The following is a 25106-nucleotide window of genomic DNA, read 5'->3' as shown; positions in this document are numbered from 1 at the left end:
CTAAAATTTCAGCCATTTATTTTTCTTATCTATCCGTAGCATTTTGACTGACAGAAAAGTAAAAGTGAAAAATCACAAGCAACTTGAAAACATGACTTGTTATAGCATCTTTGGCAGAGACTCCCAAATATGAAGTAATCCGTCACTTAGAACGCAGCCCCGAGGGAAGCTGGTGAATCATCTCAGTTCATCGTGCTTCCTCGTGGGCTCCAGTCGTGTCACTCAAAATTCAAAGTTTTTTTGTTTGTATTGTCAGAATATTTAAACTCGTTGGTTTTTGTTTTAAGTTTCTAACTTGGAGTTATTAAAGCATGATTACAGGATCAGCTATTTGAACTTCTCTTGTTTCATCTGGCCAATAACGTGAATGTGTGACTATAAAGTGTATTTCTGAGATGTCTGTAGGCCCTGTGGGGCCCATTTGTGCTTGGGCTGCTGCTCTAAGGGTGTCGTTTTGATGCTCCAGTGGCTTGTGTTTACTGGTCAAACTTGACGTTGAAGGCCACAATCCTAACCTGCTCTCCCATGCTTCTGCAGGGTGAAATCAGAGCTACAGCTTTCAATGAGCAAGTGGACAAGTTCTTTCCCCTTATTGAAGTGAACAAGGTATGTGGTAGCATTGATTTTAGAGCTGACGCTGTCCAGTGGTGAAGTGAGAATTAGGGGACTCTGGTCCAGTGGAGAGGGATGTGATGGTAGAGGCTTTTAATGTCTAATTTGATGACTATCCCACATTCTATGGCTTGGCAGGTGTATTATTTCTCAAAAGGTACCCTGAAGATTGCTAACAAACAATTCTCAGCTGTTAAAAATGACTATGAGATGACCTTCAGTAACGAGACCACTGTCATGCCCTGTGAAGATGATCGTCATTTACCTACAGTTCAGTTTGATTTCACAGGGATTGGTGACCTAGAGAGCAAGCCCAAAGACTCACTTGTAGGTAAGTCTGCATATGAGAACAGAGTGGTGATTACTAGTTTTCTTTGCAGTGTATAGGGGAGGTGTAAGAGTTAAGTGCTTGCCATTCAGCCTTTGGTCATGTTATAATGGGAGCCTTCACTGTCTCCTGCTGACACTTTGTGCACGTGTTTTAGACATAATCGGGATCTGCAAGAACTATGAAGATGCCACTAAAATCACAGTGAAGTCTACCAACAGAGAGGTTGCTAAGAGAAATATCTATCTGATGGACACTTCAGGGAAAGTGGTGACTGCTACTCTGTGGGGGGAAGATGTAAGTACTTGCATTGTGCAGTCAGAGCGCGTACAGAAAGAGCTGTTTTAGGGTTGTCTTGTCCTGTGAGTTATGGGGCTTTGGCATATAGGTGGTGCTGTTGAGCGAATATTTGAAAGCCTTTATTTTATTTTATTTTTTTTTTTTTTTATTTATTTTTTTTTTTTTGAGACAGAGTCTCACTTTGTTGCCCAGGCTAGAGTGAGTGCCGTGGCGTCAGCCTAGCTCACAGCAACCTCAAACTCCTGGGCTCAAGCGATCCTCCTGCCTCAGCCTCCCGAGTAGCTGGGACTACAGGCATGCGCCACTATGCCCGGCTAATTTTTCTATATATATATTTTTAGTTGTCCATATAATTTCTTTCTATTTTTAGTAGAGACGGGGTCTCGCTCTTGCTCAGGCTGGTCTCGAACTCCTGACCTCGAGCGATCCACCCGCCTCGGCCTCCCAGAGTGCTAGGATTACAGGCGTGAGCCACCGCGCCCGGCCGAAAGCCTTTATTTTATTTCTGTGAGATTTGCTATTATTAGGCAATGCTATTATTTAGTGAAATGCTCTTTCCTCTAACTCTAGGAAAGTAGTGATAGATGAGTTTCGGTGTGTCTCTGAGCAGATTCTTGTGTGTGAAGTCTGTCTTGTATAAATTTCGTGTATGTTGATTAATTCATTCTACTGTTGACTGTTTTCCTTGTTTTCTCTAAAAATGTTCTGTGTTCTTCCTGCCAGTGACACTCGTATATGTTTGGTGTTTGTTTTACAGGCTGATAAATTTGACGGCTCTAGACAGCCTGTGATGGCTATCAGAGGAGCCCGAGTTTCTGATTTTGGTGGACGGAGCCTGTCTGTACTGTCTTCAAGCACTATCATTGTGAATCCTGACATCCCAGAGGCCTATAAACTTCGTGGATGGTAGGTTTTGTGGGGCTAAACAAAGGGTTATTTGAGCCCGGGCTTTGAGAAGAGCTGGTTACAATCAGTGTGTGAGCTCTCTGCCAAGCAGAAGGATGCATTACTGAATGAAGCAGTTCTTGTATTTCTCGGAGGCATTTGGCCTTCTGAGAGGATGGCTTTAAAGCCCTTAAACTGACAAACCTGTAATCCCATGACAAACCTGGAGAGTCAGAGAAGGCAATTAGAATGTGTGTGCTGCACGCTGACCTCAATCCTGCCAGCGCAGGGTATGGCCAGGCTTCGGCGGCTGTGTGCGCTGAAGGACTCTAAGCTGAAGGCATCTTTCTTTCCTACGGTTAAGCTGTGGGCTTCTGTGGTGGTGGTGGGGGTGGGTACACGCTTTCTTATTCTGTCACGTCTTTGGTGCCGATCACATCTTCTAGTGTGTATTCACTGGACTCTGATAAAGTGTGGTGGGAACAATGGACTTTTTGTTGGGATTATATTGTTATTCCCAAAGCACTCAAAGGATGAGGAGAGCCTGTTTAAATCTCCTCACTGTATCTAGCTTTTTATATCTAGCTTTTTAGGGCATTAAAACTTTGCCTTAAAAGAACACTTCAAACTGAAACACAGTGTGCAGGAATTGATGTGGTCAGGGAAAACACTTTAACTAGCCCAGCCTTACATAATTAGTATAGCTATAGTCACAGGGGAAAGTATGTCTATTTCCAACTGTGTCTTAGGGTTTAAGTGACTCAAGAAAACAGCTCATATTACATATTCCTCCTTTGTTTTGAGTCTTGTGAACTAGTGGCACTAGTATTTGAATAGTTTCATGAAACACCTGCGGTGTTCATGTCACTTAAGCCATCCTCATGAGTATGGTGCACATATATCTATTTAACTGCTCTCTAGCTGGCATTGCACAGTAAGGCAGGGCCCATTAATAGTCTGACCAGAAATAACCATAGTTTTGGTTTGTTCTTACTGCTTGATTTTCTTTCAGGCTCTAGAGCTTGACCCCAGGTTAATTGCATGCCCACATGAAGGTCTTCATATTTTACTTGTCAATAATGATGATCCCTACATGAAAAGACATGGCTGTCCCCAGAATAAAGTGACTTGGCATTGATCAAAGAGAAGTTCACTGTACACCCCACCTGGACAAGGATTAGAGAGGTTTAGATCTTGGCTATAACAATGTAGAATTTTTATTGTGATAAGGGCTGCCTCTCTCCTTGCTCTGTTTACTCCTGGGGAGCTGTCTTTGGTGGCAAATGTCTCCTTGGAGTTTTTGAATCCATAAACTTGCGTAGCTAGTAGTAGTGAAACAGATTTATGGAGCTTGCTGTGCCTCTGTGAGGGACTTAGCTGCTTACCTGACAGAATAAGAAGGCAGCTGTCTACAGCCCAGGACAACATGCATTCTGGTAGATGGTCTCTTTTTAAGGAGCCTGTTCTGTTTGTGGTTAGCTTTTTTTTTTTTTTTTTTGCGACAGAGTCTCACTCTGTTGCCCAGGCTAGAGTGAGTGCCGTGGCGTCAGCCTAGCTCACAGCAACCTCAAACTCTTGGGTTCAAGCAATCCTACTGCCTCAGCCTCCTGAGTAGCTGGGACTACAAGCATGTGCCACCATGCCAGCCTAATTTTTTGTATATATATTCTAGTTGTTTGGCTAATTTCGTTCTATTTTTAGTAGAGACAGGGTCTCGCTCTTGCTCAGGCTGGATGGTTAGCTTTTAGTTATCTACGTTTTGGACGACATTTGGCATGTTTTTAATCTCAGGCTGACTCCTCTCTACCACATGTTCCTTGTGATCAATAATAATTTAATACAAATTAATTTAACTTTAATATTGGCATAAGTAAAATCTCACTAAGAAGGTAAATCTAAGCCGGGTGTGGTGGCTCACGCCTGTAATCCTAGCACTCTGGGAGGCTGAGGCGGGTGGATCATTTGAGCTCAGGAGTTCGAGACCAGCCTGAGCAAGAGCAAGACCCCATCTCTACTAAAAATAGAAAGAAATTATATGGAAAACTAAAAATATATATAGAAAAAAATCAGCCGGGCATGGTGGCGCATGCCTGTAGTCCCAGCTACTTGGGAGGCTGAGGCAGGAGGATTGCTTAAGCCCAGGAGTTTGAGGTTGCTATGAGCTAGGCTGACGCCACAGCATTCTAGCCTGGGGAACAGAGTAAGATTCTGTCTCAAAATAAATAAATAAATAAATAAAGGAAGGTAAATCTACACGAAAACGGATAATGCCTCCTGATAAATTACTTTGGGTTATATAATCTTCTGGACTCTGTATCAGGCTTAAAAAGTCTTTCACCATGGAAACGTTTTTTGCTAGCCTGTTGCAATATGTTGACTGTCCCTTTGCATCCTGATACATTTCAGTGCTGATAAAAATGCGGCAGCTGACTGAGAATGAACGTTAGTTGCCCAAAGGACTATACCAGAGATCTGCATTATTGCTTTTGGGTTGTTCACTTTCCTGGTTTCTGTCTTTAGGCCTTGGGCCCTCTGGCCACTGTTGATATGCAAGGCTGATTTAAGACAAGTTTCTGTGGTGCTTTGGCACTGATTGTCTTGACCACTGGGGGGCATCAAAGCAATTGAGATAAAAAGAAAGGTCATTTAGTTTCTTTAGTAGACTTGAGGTATACTTAGGAAGTTACTAACTTCAGCCCACATGATCACGACCTATCTGAAAGCTGGGTGGGTGGTGGATAGCTTGCAGCTGGCATACAGAAACAAGAAGCACATTCGAGAAGCGTGTCAAGTGCATGTCATCATTATTTGTTTATTTTTTCAGGTTCGACTCAGAAGGACACGACTTAGATGGTGTTTCCATCTCTGATCTCAAGAGTGGAGTAGGAGGGAGCAACACCAACTGGAAAACTTTATATGACGTTAAAGCAGAGAACCTGGGCCAAGGTGACAAGGTATCTGGCATTCCTTTCTTCACAAAAGCATGTAAAGTGTACAAGGATGAGTTTGGAAACCTGGTTTCTGATACCAGCTATCAGATGTTAACTGAGAGCTGTTAATTCTTACCTGGGGCTCTGACCAGAGCATGATGTGGTGGTTGAATCACTGCCAGAGTGAAGGAGCCGAGTGTCCTAATGGGAATGTGTTGTAGCCCTCAGGTGTGTTGGGGCAGGACAGTGTGACGAACTCTTAGAGAGTTGATTCCTGGAGGGATCTTGAAGAAGTGGTAAAAACCAAGCTCTGGGTCGTAACATGAACGGCCTTCAGGTCCAAGTTTCCTTTCTGTGATCGCTCCTGCAAATCCAAGTGCCCAAATATCAAGAAGTGTTTTGAGATGAGTAGTGGTCAGACTCAGTGTCAGATGTCATGCAGTTCGTGTGTACCGTCACTGGCTGTGGCATACGGTGTATTAACATCTCATAGACAGAGAATTGCCAGTGTTCTGTGACAAGGATTAGCTCTGGTATTCGACTTTAGTTGCAGCTTTCCTTTCAGTGTTTATATTTAATGACCCTCCTTCCATCTTGATTTAAACTTGTATTCTGTCAGCAGTTCAATATTTAAATCATTTATTTTTCCTTTATGCTCCCCCAAATAGCAATCCCTGCTCTTTTATTTTTATTGTATACAATATAGGTTTTATTCCTTTACTGTCTGATTTCACCGTATACCCTTATCCATCATTGTCATCAACAGCAACTTACAATGCTATTATATAACGTCTTGAGAATTCGACACAGGGCAGATCTGTTTTGTCCTATCATAGGAACAACCCACTCTTCTGGTTTTCTTGTCACCCAGTTTCTCTCCTAGATCTAAAGGTAGGCAATACATAATAAGAAATCAGGCTTAGAGAATACATTTTACACCGAAACTTTCAAGTAGCTTTGAATCTGGACCTAACCTGGAAATACAAAAAAACCCTTTAGGCATTCTCCTCGGACACTTACTTTCTCTAGAGCCTTTTAAACTGGGGACTAGCCCAAGCTCTTTAAACATCCACATCTCTGTTTTGCCTCCTTTGGTCTGAGACATTAGGAAGCCCCAGAGGTTGTTGACCTATCTCTGAAGTCAGGGTTCACCCAGAGGGAACTGCTCTCTGATAGTATTAAACATACCCCCCAAAAGTATTCATATGGGATCCTCTCTGTAGGGGTTTAAAAAGCAAAACAAAGAGTAACAGAACCCAAACACATGTCCTCTCTAGGTTCATTTATCAGTGATTTCTCCACTCTGAAGGTACAGATCTTGTAGGTATTTTTAACAACTTAGACCAGGGGTTGGTAAACCAGGCCCTGGGCCAAATTTCGTCTGCTGCCAGTTGTAAATGAAGCTCATTGGAACACAGCCACATGTCCTCCATTTACATACTGTCATGAATGTTCTTGCCCCACTACTTCCGAACAGGGATATCTTAGAGATATTGTAGGTTCAGTTCTAGACCGCTGCAATAATGTGAATATCACAATAAAGTGAGTCACGTGAAGTTTTTGGTTTCCCAGTGTACATAAAAGTTATGTTTGCACTGTATTGTAGTCATTAAGTGTGTAATAGCATTATGTCCAAAACAAACAATGTGCATACCTTAATTTAAAACTACTTTATTGTCACTGGGTACAGTGGTGTGCATCTGTAGTCCAGCTACTTGGGAGGCTGAGGTGGGAGGATCATTTGAGCCAGGAGTTCGAGACTAGCCTGGGCAACATGGTGAGACACGATCTCTTAAAAAACAAACAAACAAAAAGAAAACAGAACAAAACAAAAAGCCACAAATTTTAAAGCCAGGCACTCTGGCGTGTGCCTATAGTCCCAGCTACTCAAGAGGCTGAGGTGGGAGGATCCCTTGACTTTAGGAGTTTGAGTCTAGGCTGGGCAACATAGGAGACCCCGTCTCTTTAAAAAAAAAAAAAAAAAAAATATATATATATATATATATATATATACACACACACATACATACACACACACACACACACACACACAGAGCTAAAAATGCTAACAATCATCTGAGCCCTCAGCATGGTAATCTTTTTGCTGGTGGTAGATTTTGTTTCTGTGTTAATGGGTGGTTGCTGAAGGTTGGGGTGGCTGTGGCAGTTTCTTAAAATAAGACGACAGTGAAGACTGCAGCATCAATTGACTCTTCCTTTCATGAAAAATTTCTCTATAGCATATGATGCTGTTCGATAGCATTTTACCCACAGTAGAACTTTCAAAATTGGAGTCAGTCCTCTCAGACCCTGCTGCTGCTTTCTAATTTTATGTGATATTCCAAATCCTTTGTTGTCATTTCAACAATGTTCACAGCATCTTCACCAGGAGTAGATTCCATCTCAAGAAACTACTTTCTTTCCTCATCCTTAAGAAGCAACTCCATTCAAGTTTTATCATGAGATTGCAGCAATTAAGTCACATCTTTAGGCTCCACTTCTAATTCTAGTCTCGTGCTATTTCTGTCACCTCTGCAGTTCCTTCCTCCACTGAAGTCTTAAATCCCTCAAAAGTCATTCATGAGGGTTGGAATAAACTTCTTCCAAACTCCTGTTAATGTTGATATTTTGACTTCCTCCAATGAATCACAAATGTTCTTAATGGCATCTAGAATGGTGAATTTTTTTCCAGGTTTTAAATTTATTTTGCCCAAATCCATCAGAGGAATCACTATCTATGGCAGCTGTAGCCTTACAAAATGTATTTCTTAAATAATAAGACGTGAAAGTCAAAATTACTGCTTTATCTATGGGCTGCAGAACGAATGTTGTGTTAGCAGGTAGGAAAGCAGTGTATCTCCTTGTACTGTACAGCTCCGTGAGAGCTCTTGGATGACCAGGTGCGCTGTCAATGAGCAGTAATATTTTGAAAGTAATCTTTTTTTCTGAGCACTAGATCTCAACTGTGGGCTTAAACCATTCAGTAAACCATGCTGTAAACAGATGTGCTGTCATCCAGGCTTTTGCTATTCCATGTAGAGCACAGGCAAAGTATGATAGGTTTAGCATAACTCTTAAGGGCCCTAGGATTCTTCAAACGATTATTGTCTTCGACTTAAAGTCACCAGCTTCATTAGCCCCAACAAGAGAGCCTGTTCTTTGAAGTTTTGAAGCCAGGTATTGACTTCTCCTCCCTAGCTAGGAAAGTTCTAGATGGCATCTTCTTTCAATAGAAGGGTCTTGCACCTACATTGAAAATCTGTTGTTCAGTATAGCCACCTTCATCAATGATCTTAGCTGGATCTTTTGGATAACTTGCTGTAGCTTCTACATCAACACTTACTACTTCACCTTGCACTTTTATGTTATGGAGATGGCTTCTTTCCTTAAACCTCATGAACCAACCTCTCCTAGCTTCCAACTTTTCTTATATAGCTTCCTCACCTCTCTCATCCTTCATAGAATTGAGGAGAGTTGGGTCCTTACTCTAGATTAGGCTTTGGCTTAAGGGAATGTTGTGTCTGGTTTGGTCTCTCCAGACCACTAACACCTTCTCCATATCGGCATTAAGGCTATTTTGCTTTCTTATCATTCATGTGTTCACTGGAGGAGCACTTTTAATTTCCTTAAAGAACTTTCCTTTGCATTCACAACTTGGGTAACTGTTTGGCATGACAGGCATAGCATTCAGCCTATCTCAGCTTTCAACATGCCTTCCTTACTAAGCTTGATCATTTCTAGCTTTTGATTTAAAGTGAGAGAATGCAACTCTTCCTTTCACTTGAACACCTAGAGGCCATTGTAGGGTTCTTAATTGGTCAAATTTCAATATTTGTTGCATTTCAGTGAATAGAGAAGCCTGAGAAGGGGGGGAGAGAAGGAGGGAACAGCCAGTTCGTGGAGCAGTCAGAACACACACAGTATTTATTAAGTTCCCTGTCTTATATGGGCGTGGTTCGTGGCACCCCAGAACAACTACAATAGTAACATCAAGGATCACTGATCAGAGACCACCATAACAGGCTTAATAATAATATCAAAAAAATGTGAAATACTGTGAGAATTACCAAAATGTGACACAGAGACAGAAAGTGAGCACATGCTATTGGAAAAATGGCACTGATAGACTTACTTGACACAGGGTTGCCGCAAACCTTCAATTTGTAAGAAGCACAATATCTACAAAGTGCAGTAAGGCAGAGTGCAATCAAATGAGCTCTGCTGCCTGTAGCTGCAACAGAGACTGTGTGACCGAATGGCTCCTGAGGCCGAAAGTATTTACTGTTTGGCTTTTTGCAGAAAAAGCTTGCTGATCCCTGCCCTAAACAAAGACAAAGGTGAACCTAGGCCTTAGAAGTCACTGCCGTTGTTTTTAGTGTGGGAGGAATAGTTGATCATAGCTGCACTAGATTTTTGTGGCCTGCATTATTCTTGTTTCTTAGATCTGTTTTCTTTGGAGGATCAGAGGATCGGTAGGAACAAGTCTTTGTCTTCTCAGTAGTTTTCAAGCGAAGAGGAAAACAACTTCAGTATTAATTAACTCAGTCTAATTTAGAATTAACTCTTTTATTTTTAAGGAATTATATGCTTTAGAACTTGGCTTGTTACCTTCCTGGGCTTTGTACTCAGCGCATGTGATTTCTAAAACTACAGAGTGAATTATTCCCTGTAATCACTTTGTGATCTTGAGAGTTAGAATTTATAAACACTTACCACTTATACGTAAGGGCAAGCTTTGAACTGCCTCTAAGTCCAATCCTGAATGTAAGGTTGGTGCTCTGTGTCTTACGCCATTCTTTTCTCCTAAAGGCAGACTATTTTAGCTCGGTGGCAACAGTGGTGTTTCTTCGCAAAGAGAACTCTATGTACCAGGCCTGCCCGACTCAGGACTGCAATAAGAAAGTGATTGATCAACAGAATGGATTATACCGTTGTGAGAAGTGTAACCGCGAATTTCCCAATTTCAAGTACCGCATGATCCTGTCAGTAAGTAGAATGGGAACCTCTGTGGCTTTATTGAGTCCCTCCCATGTACCAGGCACTGTAGACGCAACAGCATGAACAGGCCAGTCGTAGGAAGCTTGCAGATGACTAAGTGCTGAAGAGCTTACTAACCATCTTTAAGTAAGGAAGTAAGGGCCTTTCACCCAACTGACATAGCATTCTAGCTTTGCCTACCAAAGTAAGCTTTTTTTCATGCAAGCAAGTTGAGTTGAGATTACCCCCCCCCCCCCAGCTGATTATAGTCTCCTGTGCATGTTGTACAATGACAGCATTGGTGGCACTCGCCTGCTAACTGTTGTGAAGATAAATTAATTTGAAATGTCTTTTCTAGAGAGCAGTAATTGTACTCATACTGCTGATGCCTGTATTTGGTTATTTTTCTTGTGGGTAATCTATTCCTCTAGACTTAGTAGAGCTGACTTCAGAGGAATGTAACCACATGCTGATGTGGGCTTGTTGCTTTTCTGCATTGTAAGAATTGTTTCTTTCTGTTTTAAAAACCTTTAAAATGGCCTGAGTATGGTGGCTCACACCTGTAATCTTAGCAGTTTGGGAAGCCGAGGTGGAAGGATTGCTGGAGGCCAGGAGTTTGAGGCCAGCCTGAGAAACATGGCGAGACCCTGTCTCTACAGAAAATTTAAAAATTAGCTAGTGTGGTGTCCCACACTTGTCGTCCCAGCTCAGGAGGCTGGAGCAGGAGGATCACTTAAGCCCAGAAGTTTGAGGTCATGGTGAGCTGTGATGGCACCACTGTACTCTAGCCCGGGCGGCAGAGGAAGACCCTGTTAAAAAAAAAAAAAAAAAGAAAGAAAATTCCTTTAAAATGAATGGTGTAAGTTTAAAAAAAAATAGTACTAAATGATAAAGGTTCAAGAAAATGGGCACTCTTACATTTTTCTAGAAGATGATTTGGCAGTAATATAACAGAAGCCTTAAAAATGTTTATATTTTCTGACACAGTAAACACCTGGAGGGAATTTATTCTAAGGAAATAATCAGAGCTCTTAACATCTGTATAAAGTTGTCTGTTAGACTTGTTTGTTGTGAAAAATTGGATACAATTTAAATGTCCTTCATATTCCATTGGTTAATTGCTTTATTGCATATCCTTGGAAGACTATGAACACCTCAGAATTTGCCATTTATTTGACAGTTTCCACAGTTAAAATGTTCAAAAACCATTGCTAATTAAGAGTATTAAGCAACGTAAGTATAGTAAATATTCAGGCTTTATTAATTGAAAATAGCAAATTTTAATTGGTATGTTTTATATGTTCTTGGTGTCTATATACAGACAGAAAACAGACTGGGAGGATGAATACCAGACTGGTATTGGTTATTTCTGATAGATTTTTATTTTCTTCTATATATTTTTCTGTATTTTCCACTTTTTTTCCTTCACCAAATACTCTTATAGTAGGAAACTTTTGAAAAATCTTCTTTCAAAAAAGTTAAAGATTCCAGCTGGTTAAGGTGGCTCACACTTGTAATCCTAGCACTTCTGGGAGGCCGAGCTGGGAGGATGACTTGAGTTCAGGAGTTTGAGACCAGCCTGAGCAAGAGCGAGACCCCGTCTCTACTAAAAATAGAAAAATTAGCCGGGCATTGTGGCTTGCGCCTGTAGTCCCATCTATTCGGGAAGCTGAGGCAGGAGGATCGCTTGAGCCAGGAGTTTGAGATTGCTGTGAGCTAGGCTGATGCCATGGCACTCTAGCCCTGGCAACAGAGCGAGATGCTGTCTCAAAAAAAAAGATTCCACCTACCCATTCTACATTCTAATTGATCTTTAAAATGTTAGTTCAGCAGAAAAGTTCTACATTTAAGCTTCTTATTTCTTGTAAACTATAAATTTTTCATTGAATAAGATGAAGGAAATTGTTTTAGATACTTTATTCCATCAGCCTTTCTGTTAAATTCCTAAACAGTGGAAGCTCCTGCACACTTGTTTGATTCGACGTTTGTGGTGTGTCTGCACCATTGCGATTCTTGCCCTGTACGGTGAGATGCCCTTTGTGTCTTGGAAGGATAGCGTGGTGTAAGCTGCAAGTGTGAGTCCCAGTATGTGCTACCATTACCGTGTATTTATGAGTGCTTTTAATTTTTTGTCACCTTATTTTTCATTGTAACATTCTGTATTAAAAGCCTCATGTACGTACAAAAGGAATTTGTAAAATATCAAAATGATGCCTTAAAAAAGAACTTTGTTCTCATTTCTAACAAAGTTGTTTACTTTAGCAATTAGATTCTTTGAGACCTGCTTTCTCCCTCAACTCTCCTCTATTTAATTTTACACCATAGTCCAACTGGAGACACTAGATTGCTCATTTCTGTTGCTGGGTAAAATTGGTGACTGGCCCTAGTGCAGGCTCTTAGGTTGTCTGGTTTGGTCAGCAGTGACTTAGAGCCATCTCAGGGAGCTCCTCCTAGTGACTGAAGAATATACAATTTAACGTGCAGAGAACTTGCCCTATTAGAGGCTTCCTCAAAACCCTCAGTACAAAGCTCATTGCATCTGGAGGGGAACTGAGTCTTGTGTGCCTGGATTCCGCATCTGAAGGAGAGTTCAGTCGGGCTGTGTCTCCACTGAGATCTGAAATCGCACATTCGCAGCATCTTGTATTCCTGTTGTGATCCAGACTTACATTTTAAACTTCTTTTTATGATACGTTCATATTCTTTAGAAAGAATATATATTAATAGTATATATAATGATAATGTTTTTTTTCCTCTGTAAATTCTTTTAATGAGTAGGAAAAGGTAACCTCCCAGTCTTCTTAGTGTATCTTCCTTTAATTATTTCTTTGCTGAAATAATAGAGTTGTGTTTTTTAGGTAAATATTGCAGATTTTCAAGACAATCAGTGGGTGACTTGTTTCCAGGAGTCTGCTGAAGCCATCCTTGGTCAAAACACTGCTTATCTGGGGGAACTGAAAGACAAGGTCAGCCACTATTTATTATAACTGTAATAGTTCCCCTGCTGTGCCGCTGACCCCTTTTTTGCTGTTTAATATTTTTTTGTTTGTTTCTTTTGGGTGTTGGATACAGTTTCGCAGGCTGATGATTATTTAAGAGCTTATCTGGTTTTATCTAATTTTGTCCATTTTGGATGTGTTTGGCAATGAGGTAATGAAATAGTGTATATAAAAGTGCCTTGAAACCAAAGCACTTTACAGGTATAAGCCATGCCTATTAGCACATCAGAGCTGGTGCGCCTGCACGCTCTTGCGAGCTGGAAACTAAAGTACAGGTGTGCCTTTTTAACATAATAAACACCTGCCAGAAAAGTTGAGTCAAATCTTGGTTTAAATGCACATACCCAGTGCTTGCTCTTTTAGGCCGTCATATGTAATTCTTATGAAGCGACTTTCATAAGATAACTTTATCCATTTCAGTTTTGTAAATTTGCGTTTTCATCACATACTAGGTTTTTTAATGCCGAGAATAGATTACTGATTATGCTAACGGTAGTTGCTCAGATAAAACATATAAAGAAGACCAGTAAAAATTGTATTTTCTGGGCCACATAAATTGGCATGTGTCTATAGGTGGGTTTTTTTCCTGTGTCCTCCAAATTGGTTGGAATACTTGTATAGTTCACAAAGATAAAAGGATTTGCCGTTTGTTTTGACATTTTTCTTGTTCTTTCCAATCCTCAGTTCTCTTTGGTTCTGCCCCTGCCTCCTTTTTAAATTGTCCATGAGATCTCTGAAAGTAGTCCCAGCAAGTCCTTTTACAGAAATAACTGGAATTGACTTTAAGTGTGGTAGACTCTTGTGTCTGTTTTGCCTGGTCCTCAATTTTCACATCAGATTTTAAGGCTCGAGTTAGCCTTTTCAGATTTTTATGAGCTTATTATATTTGACTGTCTTTACTGTTGGTGAATTAGGACATATAGATCCTCTTCCCCGAGGAGCCATGAGATCTTGGAGTACGCGCTCATGCTTTCCCCAGTCTTGGAAGAATAATGGCAGCTGGTATAATTTTCCGAAGGTTTAATACATTGTTTTATTTACATATCTGAAAGTCCAGGGGATGTCTTTTTTGGGGAGATCAAGTAACCTTTACAAAAAAGAGTTCTATGTAACAAAGTTGTTTTCGTGTTCCATGTGACTTGCAAAGATACTTGGCTGATAAGTTTATTTTATGTATAGTTGTACAAAATACATTCTCAGCTGGGTGCAGTAGCTTACATGTAATCCTAGCACTTTGGAAAGGTGAGGCGAGAGGATCACTTGAAGCCAGGAGTTCACGACCAGCCTGGGCAACACAGTAAGACCCCATCTCTACAAAAAAAATAGAAAAATTAGCTGAATGTGGTAGGTGGTGCACACTTGTAGTTCCAGCTACTCCAGAGGCTGAGGCAGGAGGATCGCTTGAGCCCAGGACTTTGAGGTTGCAGAGAGCTTTGATGATACCACTACACTCTAGCCAGGGTGACAGAGCAAGAGTCTGTCTCAAAAAAGACAAAACAAATAACTCCCCTCACTGGCCTTCTTCCAGGCCCTGGCAACTACTGTTCTACTTTCTATGAATTTGATTACTCTAGGTGTAGAGCGTATTCATTTTAAATAAAATTCTACTTAAACAGTTTTATGTAATGTTACCTGTAGATTTGTCATTCCTAAGTAATTTCAAACCACTGGGGGTAATGATTTTCTCAAAGTCTTTTCAGAAGTCTTATTGATGATTTCAAGTTGTACAGTAGTTTCCATGTCTAAAGTTTTATATTTGTTTTTGCAGAATGAACAGGCATATGAGGAAGTTTTTCAAAATGCCAATTTTCGATCTTTCACGTTCAAGATCAGGGTCAAACTAGAGAACTACAATGTAAGTAAGGTCACGGGCAGAAGGGTTAGTGGTGGGAAATTGCTGTTTGTTGCTGACAGCAACATTACAATATTAGCAGTCAGTGAATTGCCTGCTGTGAACCTGACCCAGTGCTGAGCACCCTGTGTTCATTACTAATTGTCTCTTCCCCATTTTCAGATGAGGAAACAAACGTAGAGAGGTTAAGTGTCTCGTCTAAACATCTAGGGGGAAAGTGCTAAATGACCTTTTCAGTTAAAACCTGTTTTTTTTTTTGTCTGTGTTCTAACAAAAACTGACACGTGTAGTGGAATCACATCTTCCACAGGTCTAAGTTCTAAAGTCAGTGTATGAGCCAGGTGTGGAGGTACAGTTCCAGCTACTCAGGAGGCTGAGACAGGAGGATTACTTGAGCCCAGGAGTTCTAGGCCAGCCTGGGTAACATAGCAAGACCCTGTCTCTAAATCAGTCATTCAGTATATGAAACAAAACCACATGCAGTTAAAATTACCTTGAAAATTTCTTAAATTGCCCATAATGTCAAGTAGTTATGTAGGCATAATAAAACAGCGTTTATTGAATACTATCTGCCAGATACTGTTCTTCATCCTTACTATACAGGTATTATCTCACTTGATCCATATAATAACCCTATATATAGGAACTATTGTTACCTCATGGTACCAGTGAAAGAAGGGAGGCATACAGAGAGTAAGTCACTTGCCTAAAGTCATATGCTAGCAAGAGGCAGAGCTATGAGTCCAACCCAGGCAGTCCAGTTTCAGAGCTTTGCTATATACCATGTTTGTGAATATCACCGGATTTAGTAATGACTGAGCATGCTAAAGTGTGAGAACCCCTGAGCTCAACTCTGCGGCTTTTTTGGGCGTCACTCCATTCTGCCTCTAAAGGCACCATTCAGTCCCTGGATGTAAATGTACAAGCGAGAAGGGAGAATTCTGAAAACACCCCGCTTTTTGTAGGGTTTACTTATTCTGTTTCATTATCAGACCTTAACCTTAATACCTGCTCATAGATGTGTTTGTTATTGTATGCATTAAATGAGATGGGGGTCAAGTGTCAGTGTGGTATAATGTCAGGGAGTGGGGTAAAGTTGGGGGGCATTTTTAGGGTCCTTCAGCTCCCTCATGGGATGGACATGGAAGATGAAGGGCAGAGAGATTGCCTCTCCCAGAGCTGAGATAGGACCCAAACTAGGCCCTCCCGTCTGCTGTGGGTGCTTTTTCTTTTACAGCTCAGTTTTTCTTGAAATGGAAGTTCAGCTTTCAGAACTAGTTCTATGGCTTTGGTGAGTCACATATCCTCTCCAGGCTCCTATTCACCCGGAATTGAACTAGAGGAGCCCTCTAAAGTCCATCCCATTTGGATTCTAGGCTTCTGAGTGTTCGGGAGCACGAGGAAAGGATCTGTCCACGCTCCCAGCCTCCGGAATTCTGGACTAGGCTCTCACTCAGGATGTTTTCTTCATTGGAATTACTGGACTCTGAACCCAGTGTGTCTGTTTTCTCCTGCTGGGCTCACTGAAACCCCAAAGCAAAGGGGGTTGTCATCACTGCTCCATGCCATGGGCTTTTATGGTTCACAAACTGCTTTTCTCTTTTTGAAGGACGAGTCTCGAATCAAGGCCACGGTGATGGACGTGAAGCCCGTGGACTACAGAGAATATGGCAGAAGGCTGATCACAAACATCAGGAGAAACTCAGTAATGTGAGGAGAGCAGCACTGATTGGGCAGAAGTTGACAAATAAAGATCCCAGATGGAATCGATTTCTTCCCACCCCTGTGTGATAATCCCACATTAGCTACACCGTGCAGAGAGCCTCTTTATGGTGGACTCTAAGCAATTTCCTCTCTTGTGTGCGTCTCGGAACCCACTGGTAGGCAAAGGAAAACATGCTGGATGGCTGTGGTATATAAGCTGTGTCAGGCCTAGGGGGTCGGCCAGCAGGTAGTGCAGTGCCACTCTCTCCCTCTGTCTTTCAGGCTTTCGTTAATTTTATTAAGACTTCATTATCATTACGCAGGAATTATGTCACAAGTAATTGACCCTAACTGGAGACAGTGAAGTAAATTATGTAACTAGGATTTTGTTTGTCCCAGTAGTGACAACTTCACGACTTGGGTTGCTTCTTGCGGGGAGAGCTGCGAAGTGGCTGTGGGGAACCGGGGTGTTTTAGTAAGCGCGTCTTCCTAGAACTCAAAGGCACTCCCTTTGTAGAGGTGCTACATAGTTGTTAATGCTTGGAATGGCAATAGGATAGAATTATTAATCAAAGGCATATCTTTTATATCTGAAGAATATCTTCCTTCAGGGTTTAATAGACTGAGTCAGATGGGTCTGATATTAATCAAAATTGTCTCTTCTGAGGACGGCTGATAAGCATTGACTTGCTGTCCCCTAGGGACATCCAGGCAACTACAAAGCATTGCTTTAGTTTTCACTTCAATTAACGTTGCATTTTGGTGGTGGATGCACACTTTTTCTACCTGTACATACTTCTTGCATTTGTATGTTTCATTTCTTAACTAAAGCTGTGTTAAATAGAAAGGAGTTTGAAGGGAGAGGCCCTTTGTTTCGCTTACTTTGTCTTAATAAACAGTATATTCTTTGTGAATCCTACTTTCTTTGAATGCAAAGGGTTCTTGTAACTGGAAAGCAATTAATTAGCCTTCATAATAAATGTTCACTTGGGGGAGATGTTAACTCATTACAAACTCGAAGATTAGTCCAAGGCGTGGAGATCATTCTTCCTAATGTTTGCAACCCTGAAATGCATCTTTAAAAGAATGAAAACACTAAGAACAAAAAACCATTGTGCCCAAGGATGCTGACGATCCGGCACTTTGGGATTTTATTGATGTTTACACAGCAGTCTCACACCAGCGAGGCTTTGAAATGTGTACAGACAGTGAGCTAGTAAGAAAACAGTAATTATGCTACTGGGCTTTTCAGTCAGCAAGAGTATGCTTGCTCTGTGTGTTCCTAATCATATTAATTATCTATCCGGTAGCTGCAACCCACCGCTTGGCATTTGCTGCACATCTCTCTCTAAGTATCCAGGCTGTGTTGCAGTCAGCCTGCAGCCAGAGGCCTTGGTTTTTAATTTGTACAAATGCAGCATATGGAGTCTATTTGGAGATGGAGAGTGATAATATCCTATCTGTTTTGTCCTTAGCTGTCCTCTTGTGGGAGGAACCAGCCAGCCCTAGACAAGACGACTCCCATTCCTGAGAACAGACACAGAGAGACTTATCCTCAGGCCCACTAATTGTTCAGACACATTCCTCCTGCCCCTTCTCTAGTCTCAGGAGATGGTAACTGGGTCACACTTGCTTCTCTGGCTGAGGCCTCAGTGATTTTTACGAAAGTTCTTTTCTGTCTGACCTTGCCTATAAAGCATTGACTAGCAAATTACAGTCTCCAACACTATTCTGGATTGACAAATTGTGCGTGGGAAGTGGTAATCTAGCATTCAACCCAGTAACCAGTCTTTTATGTCTACTACTCCCAGCATTCTCTTCTTTTCCCCATGTGTTCGTCTACACGGTGAGAGGTAGCCATGGTCCCAGGGTGCATCTAGAGAACGTTGCACCCAGGCCCTGTGCCGCCTCAGTGGCCAGTGACAACACCGGCATATCTACATGCGTGTGATTGGAAATCCGGGGGCGGGAGGGAGGTGTTCCCTCAAGGGAGGATGTTTAACAGATTTCCCTACTAAAATATCAGATCACCAGTAGAGGAGTCTCAGAAATTGGCTCCACTTTTATGCTTTTAGGAGATTTAGGTCCCTGGGGGTTGCCTAAATAGATTCTGGCCCACAGTTCTTAGAATTCTCTTGGATACGGTTTACTTCGAAAGGCTGTTCATGTTCTATTTCTCATCTTTCACTTAGAGATCAATGTTTATTTTGCGTACACCATGACATCAGCGTTAAGCAATTAGGAAAAAATCTAATCATTTCGCCTTTATTTTAAATGGTTCTTGAATTCCCTCCAGTCCCATTGTGAAAGAGGCAGGGAAAGAAAATAAAAGGGTAATAATCTGATTTCTGTCCATATTTTCAGTGTTTTATGCTTTCCATTAAAGCCTTGCTAATCTCTAGTGTGCTGTTCTAACTTTTTTGAACTACAGGGTCAAAAATTTTCCCCTCCCCCGCTTTTTTTCCCTGAGTGGCCTGTCTTCGAAAAGTATAAATAATATTGATCGTGGTATTTAATACACTAATGAAACCCATGGTTATTGACTACATAATTAATATACTGTCCAAAAGTGAAGTTTGGCAGCCCAGTAGATAAAGGTTTATATTGACTTGTGTTTCTTTGGCAATATGCCTTCCACGGCTTTATTTATAGAAAATGAAACAGGTTGTTTCTTCTCTTTTCCTTCTTTCCACTTGTTAGAAGGTCACTATTCCCCTAGTAAATTGATTGTTTCCTTGTCTCAATCTCCCCTGTCCACGCCACCAACTTTTACGTGGTTTGTTAGTCTTATAATCCATTATGTTAGTAGAGTTCTGGCTTTTATAAACACTTTGGAAATAATCGGTTTCTCAAAAGGAATAAGTTCTAATGTTTAATAGCAGACTAGGATGATTATAGTTAACAACGTTTATATTTTTCAAAATAGCTAGAATAGCGAACTTGAAGTGTACCAAACACATAGGTGTATACTCAGGTGATGGACCCTAAATGCCTTGATTTGGTCATCACACATTCTATGCATGTAACAAAATTTCACATGTGCCCCATAAATATGAATAAATACATCAAAAAGATAAAAAAGGGGACTCTTTGGACCATTGATTATTTCTTATGCAAGTAATCCATGTTCATTTTACAAAAATAATCTGCAGATAAAGGAAAAACAGAATTACCCATAATTCCACCAACCAGCAATAACCACTTACCATAGCTCACTGCTGTTTTCTACATATATTTGTGTATCAATCTAGATTTAATAACAATGGGATCATACTCTGCTTATCATTTCGTAACACTCTTCTCCTAGCACTATAGGATGGATATCTTTTCTATTTTGATAAAAATCTGCATAATTTTAAGTGGTGTTTGACTATGTGGATGTGTAAATGTATTGAGCCAATCCACTCTTGCTGGATTCTGATACTTTTCTAATTGTTACAAACTCAGGTCTTGATGGACAGGAGCGTTTATAGTTTGTGGCACTGTGAAAATCTATGCTTTTTCTTGTTCTATTCAGTTCTCTGATTGTTTTTCCTTTGCCTTAGTCCAGTGATAACTTCTCTAACCCTGTGTACCGTCAAGGGCTGGCAGGTAATTTGAGCAGGCCCTTAGAAGCAGGTAGATGAATGTAGGGAGGAGAGGGGACAGGGAGGCTGGAAGGCTTTGGAGCCATAGACAGATTCATCGTACTACCAACACGGATGGGGGTTGTGGCTGTGAAGAGGCCTAAACCCTCTTCTTTTCCACCAGCGCGACAGAAATGACCTCTTAAGAACATGTTTAACTTGCTTTATAAATCAACCTGATTCTTTAAAGCTATTAGTGATTATTAAATCTTTTAATTATATTTGTGATGACAGTTTTAATAAGTCATTGAGAAAAGTATGTAGTCACATGTCTTCATTGAACTGTTCCAGCTCTCAGTAGGTGATTTTAAATCAAAATACCTGTCCCTAAGAACTGTGGAGTAATTGGATCAAGGCTTGGGGCCAAGTAGTCATATCACAGTGAAATTAAAATTCAGTTGATAAATCACTGGAGGACTGGAGTCAGTCAGGAAAGACTTTACAAACAATTGGGTGATCTGAAACTCACAGATTGTAGCCTTTGTTTAGGTCTGGGGCTGTCTGGTCTATATGGAAGAACTCAAGCCAACACCTGGTAACAGTGACTCATTCTGTATTTATCACTGACAGGTGAAGCTTTCGGTGCCATGGAAGTTGGACAGAAGGCACCAAAGGAAATTGGGTTCTTCGTGTGAATAATGTTTGACCACAGGTTGTATAAGAGGGTCTTGACTTGTGTTATGTATTGCCAGACCCCTAACTCTTGCACTGAGTTTGTCATGAGAGTTTCTGATTTGCCAGTGAACTTGTGGGTGTATTGGAGACTTCCAACCAACCAGCCACCTGGCCATTTTTACAGCCTTTCAGCATTGCCAGGCTCTTAATGGCTGTCACCTTGCACCCCCCCCCACCCCTGCCTTTCTTAGCTGTTGATAAGTCTCAAAATGTATAATTTTCAAGCAAACAGAATGTTTATTTTCAGCCTTGAATAGACCATGTGAAAAACTTAAACCCACCTGCCTCATGAGAAATATTTATATATCCAATTCAAAAGTGATCATGTAAACTTTTCATAATTGTGAGCCATTATAAAATCGTACCTGCTCCCTAGTGTATTACCCAGTTGGTAATTGGAAGTTTGTGCTGTCATTAAAAATGACAGCTTCCTCGGCTCACATTCTTGGTGCTTGTAAAATGCAGATAACCAAACCTATATTTAACTCGTGTGTGGTGCGGCTTCCTTTCAACGGTCAGGTAACCTAAGGGCTGGGGCCTGTTCCAGCAGGAGCGCTCGCTGCAGGAAGCGGGAGCTTTGTGCTCTGAACGCCCTGCCCTGAAATGGAGGCAGAACAACTAGGACTTTTTAAAAATAAGCCCCAATTGGACTCTCATCTCCTCTCACCGTTGACACTGCTGTTCGTGTTGAAGTTTATTTATATCTTCAGTCAGCCATGGTACAGAGGTCATTTCTATTGGCCTAAAATTTTAGAGGCTTATATGTTTGCCTAGGAAAGCTGATCCCCTCAGCACTTAGGCTTGTAATGCAAAGCTTGTCTTTTGCAGAAGCTTTTCTGCTTCCATAACATCCCTACTCCCACCACCACCACCAATTTCCTTCTCCACTATTTATTTAAAATCTGAATCGCTTTATAAGGTGCATCCGTGTAAATGAGCTCTCCTCCTCTAATGGGCTCTCTCCAAGCAGCAAACCTTCCATAAAGGAGCCACTAATTAAGCACAAAATGGTTTGTCTTGCTTAGCCACGTTTCAGGAATCCAGCAGTCAATTTAGAAGATGGCAACATCCTTCTTTATAGCCGTGATGTTAATAATATTCTTTTGTCTCATACTGGAGTCTTTAACCAGCAGTTAGGGTGTTTGTGTGTGTGTGTGTGTGTGTGTGTGTGTCCCTGTTCCTGTCTTGCTCTCCATCTTTAAGAGGAAGATTTGTTTCCGTGGACTTTCATTTTTATGAAAACCCTTATTAAAGTTACTCTGTAAGGATCAAACCCACACCGAGCCTTCCCGGCTGGAAAGAGGTGCTGTGGGAAAGCGTGTGATTTGCAGTGGAGGCACGCACAGGCTCTCCGGGAAGACGCCTGTCAGTCAAACGGGGCTCTTGTCGTTGAGAGGGACTGAATGGCTCTCTTCCCTTCTCCGTCTGAGGGAGAATTGAAGGTGTTAGCAGGCTTACCGGGGCAGCATCACTCACGCACTGATGTGCACGCCGCCGCGGCCGCGCGCTGCACGTGCCTCCTAATAGAACCTTTAGCTCCTGGAGCCAAGTCTCATTTTGTGTGTGTTATTACAGTGGTGTGGGTGACTAGGAAAAGCAGAGCCCTCTTAATTAGAGAGCGACATTCTTGCAGAGTAGTAGTGTTCCATTTGTGGCATAATTGTCACAGCAAATTACCAGTTCGGTTAAATATTGAGCTGGTAGTTATTGGAGCTTCAATTCTGTGTGCCACCCCGCCCCTCCCACCCTTACCATCACCTGCTACCCTGCACTTCCAACTTGATCTTCTGCCAATTGGTAGCTTTTAAGTGAGGCTTAGAGAAGATACACTTTACAGCAGGAGCAATAAATCTAGCTTTGGGCAAGTTATAGGATGCCAGGAACATCTGAACGAGGGGTGCAATTTTTGCTCGGCGTGTGAGGGTGTGCTGGGTCATCTTAACGGGTCATCCAACTCCAGCTATAAAACTAGGTCCGTCAATATATCTCACATGGCGTCTCTAATAGGACTTGAGATGCCACAAGAAAAGCAAAGGAAACTTTAGGCTTGATCCCTTCTCACAATTTTCATCCTTAAGGGGGAAGGCTCACAAAAACGGAACCACACTTTTTATAAGCAAGCAGAGTAGTATGGAGTAGATTGAGTTTTCGGAGTGGAAAGGAGTCCAGTGGAGGGGAGGGGACAAGTCTGCTGGAGACAGCCACGAAATTTGTGAGTTGTCATTGCGAAGGTGTGAAAGACGGACTAGCTGGAAGAAAAGAGGATCCATTTCAAGCTGGAGGAACGGCACACTTCACAGGAGAAAGTAAACTCGGTGCAAGCGATGCCAAGAAAATTGGCTTCGTCTCATTGGTAGGTTTTTGTAGAAAAATAAATGAGATTGCTCAACGTCAGGAGAGCGGCCTGGATCTTGATTTCCTTGGAGCTTAGTGCTTAAAGCCCCGTGGAATGTAGGTCTTAGCGAGGGTCCTTTGTTAATTGACCTTTCCGTTGCCCAGAGCTGGTGTTCGGCAAGCCAGGTGCCCAGGAAGATGGCGCCAGTGCAGCCTGCCTCTGCGCAGCCAGCGGAGGGGCCGAGGAAATCCTGCAGGGGATGTTATTGGAGTGTTGCACACTCAATTCCTCGCAAACCTCACGCTGGGCTGCTCATTTTCTTTGGACAAAGATAGACCGGCTCCCTCTCTTGATGGAATGAAAATTCTCTTACATGATAACTTTGGTGGCAGTGGTGTGGGGATAATGAAGAGTCTCTTAATGGTTCTAGTTGAGCCCGGTAATATCACTCTATCAAACTTCAGCTGACTGCGGGAACCTAACCCAGTTTTGTATTTCTAAACATCTAACACCCGCCACCGGCATCTTCAAAGTGTTAATAAGGAGGCAGCCTTCACTCATCAGTCTCCTGGAACGTATTTATAAGCCAGCACTAATTTCTAGGCTCCAGAATTGTACCTCTTCCAATTCCAGCTCCAGGTCTCCTCGGATAGACTCGGGAAGTCAAAGTCATTTCAGCCACAGCAACACCACGCTCGGTCTCTTAGCCACTGGCGTGCTGGTTTAGTGCCCCCAAAGGAAGAGAACTCATTTTATTCTGGAAAATGGGGAAATGAATTTGCTTCAGGACCTGCCTGGCTTTAATTAGTCTAGTCTGTAAGTAGGCTTTGCTCTGTGTGTGAGGTGTGTGTTCCCAGTGTGTGGTGTGTGTGCACACGTGTGTGCTGTGTGCCTGTGTGGCCATGGCTATGATGACATGCTCAGCAGTGGCTGCAGTTGATCCAGTTGGCCCACTTCTGCCTCTCAATATGGCTGGTGGACGTGGCCACCTTACAAGCCCTGAAAACGTCCTGTATTCGCTCCCAAATGGAGGCATAACCAGGTGGGAGGTGGGCTGTAGACGTCCAGGCAACTTTTCAATGCTCCTGAATGAATTAGGAAACGGAGGCCACGTGCTGGGAGGCAGAGGAAGGGAAAACGGGGAGGAACAACAATGAAAGGAATAGGTGGGGAGAGAGGTCATTTTAACCCAAATTAAATAATGGAAATGACAATTATGAACACAATGAGGGCAATGATTCCGCAGCCAGAGCTACAAGACCGTGACAAATGGCTCTCCAGGGAAACCGGGCGCAGCCTCCTCTCCTGGAAGTCAGGGGGTCTCTCCACCAACCAGGGGCGGGAGGCAGAGCCCGCACTGCCTGATTTAGCCTGGAAGTTAAAATCGCTGAAGCAGTTTATAGAAACACCAGAGCGAGCTGCGGCGCACAGTCGGTAGGCAGCATCCAGAGATGATGGCATTAATGTTTCAAATGTGCTCGGGGTAATTAGTTTTGAATTACCATGTGCATATTTTAAACATTTAAATGATCATCCCAGGTTTTCGAAAACAGTTTCACGCGGCTTGATGTCGCTCCCCCTCCCGGCGCGGCCTCCCCTTGGGGACGCAGCCGCGCGGTCGCGCTGGGTCGCTGCCAGGTGGGCCGGGCTCCGGGGGGCCGTGCCAAACCCGGGCGAAGGCGGATCAGGCCGCAGCCCCGGGCCCTGGCGCTGCCGGCTCGCCCGGGACTTTTCCTCCTCCAAGCCCATGTCGTCTGCGCCAGTTTTTCAAAACGATTTGTTCAGCTTTTAAGTTTTCCATTGTGCATGAAAATGCAATTCCACGTGGGCAGCTTTTTCTCCCCCGTTGTATTTTACGAAGATCCAGACAGCTGGGAAACTTG

The 25106-nt window shown here is 42.2% G+C and overlaps 1 protein-coding gene across 3 annotated transcripts in view; it reads left to right on the top strand.

The window, feature by feature from the left end:
- The window catches only part of RPA1 (replication protein A1), a 57990-nt gene extending 39092 nt beyond the window's left edge, over positions 1 to 18898 (top strand). For 2 of the 3 annotated variants that reach the window (XM_069483492.1, XM_069483493.1), the window contains 9 exons: positions 538 to 606; positions 751 to 943; positions 1098 to 1237; positions 1998 to 2146; positions 4950 to 5079; positions 9865 to 10041; positions 12891 to 12998; positions 14800 to 14886; positions 16493 to 18898. In XM_069483492.1, coding sequence (XP_069339593.1) covers positions 538 to 606; positions 751 to 943; positions 1098 to 1237; positions 1998 to 2146; positions 4950 to 5079; positions 9865 to 10041; positions 12891 to 12998; positions 14800 to 14886; positions 16493 to 16597 — 1158 coding nt within the window. In that variant the 3' untranslated portion in view covers positions 16598 to 18898. The remainder of the gene's footprint in view (positions 1 to 537; positions 607 to 750; positions 944 to 1097; positions 1238 to 1997; positions 2147 to 4949; positions 5080 to 9864; positions 10042 to 12890; positions 12999 to 14799; positions 14887 to 16492) is intronic. The other variant, XM_069483494.1, reaches the window with a different exon arrangement.
- The last annotated feature ends 6208 nt before the right edge of the window (positions 18899 to 25106 follow it).

The sequence above is a fragment of the Eulemur rufifrons genome, chromosome 9, assembly GCF_041146395.1.
Source record: "Eulemur rufifrons isolate Redbay chromosome 9, OSU_ERuf_1, whole genome shotgun sequence".
Classification (NCBI taxonomy): domain Eukaryota; kingdom Metazoa; phylum Chordata; class Mammalia; order Primates; family Lemuridae; genus Eulemur; species Eulemur rufifrons.
Note: the sequence above shows the minus strand (reverse complement) of the source record. Positions and strands in the feature narration are given on the sequence as shown.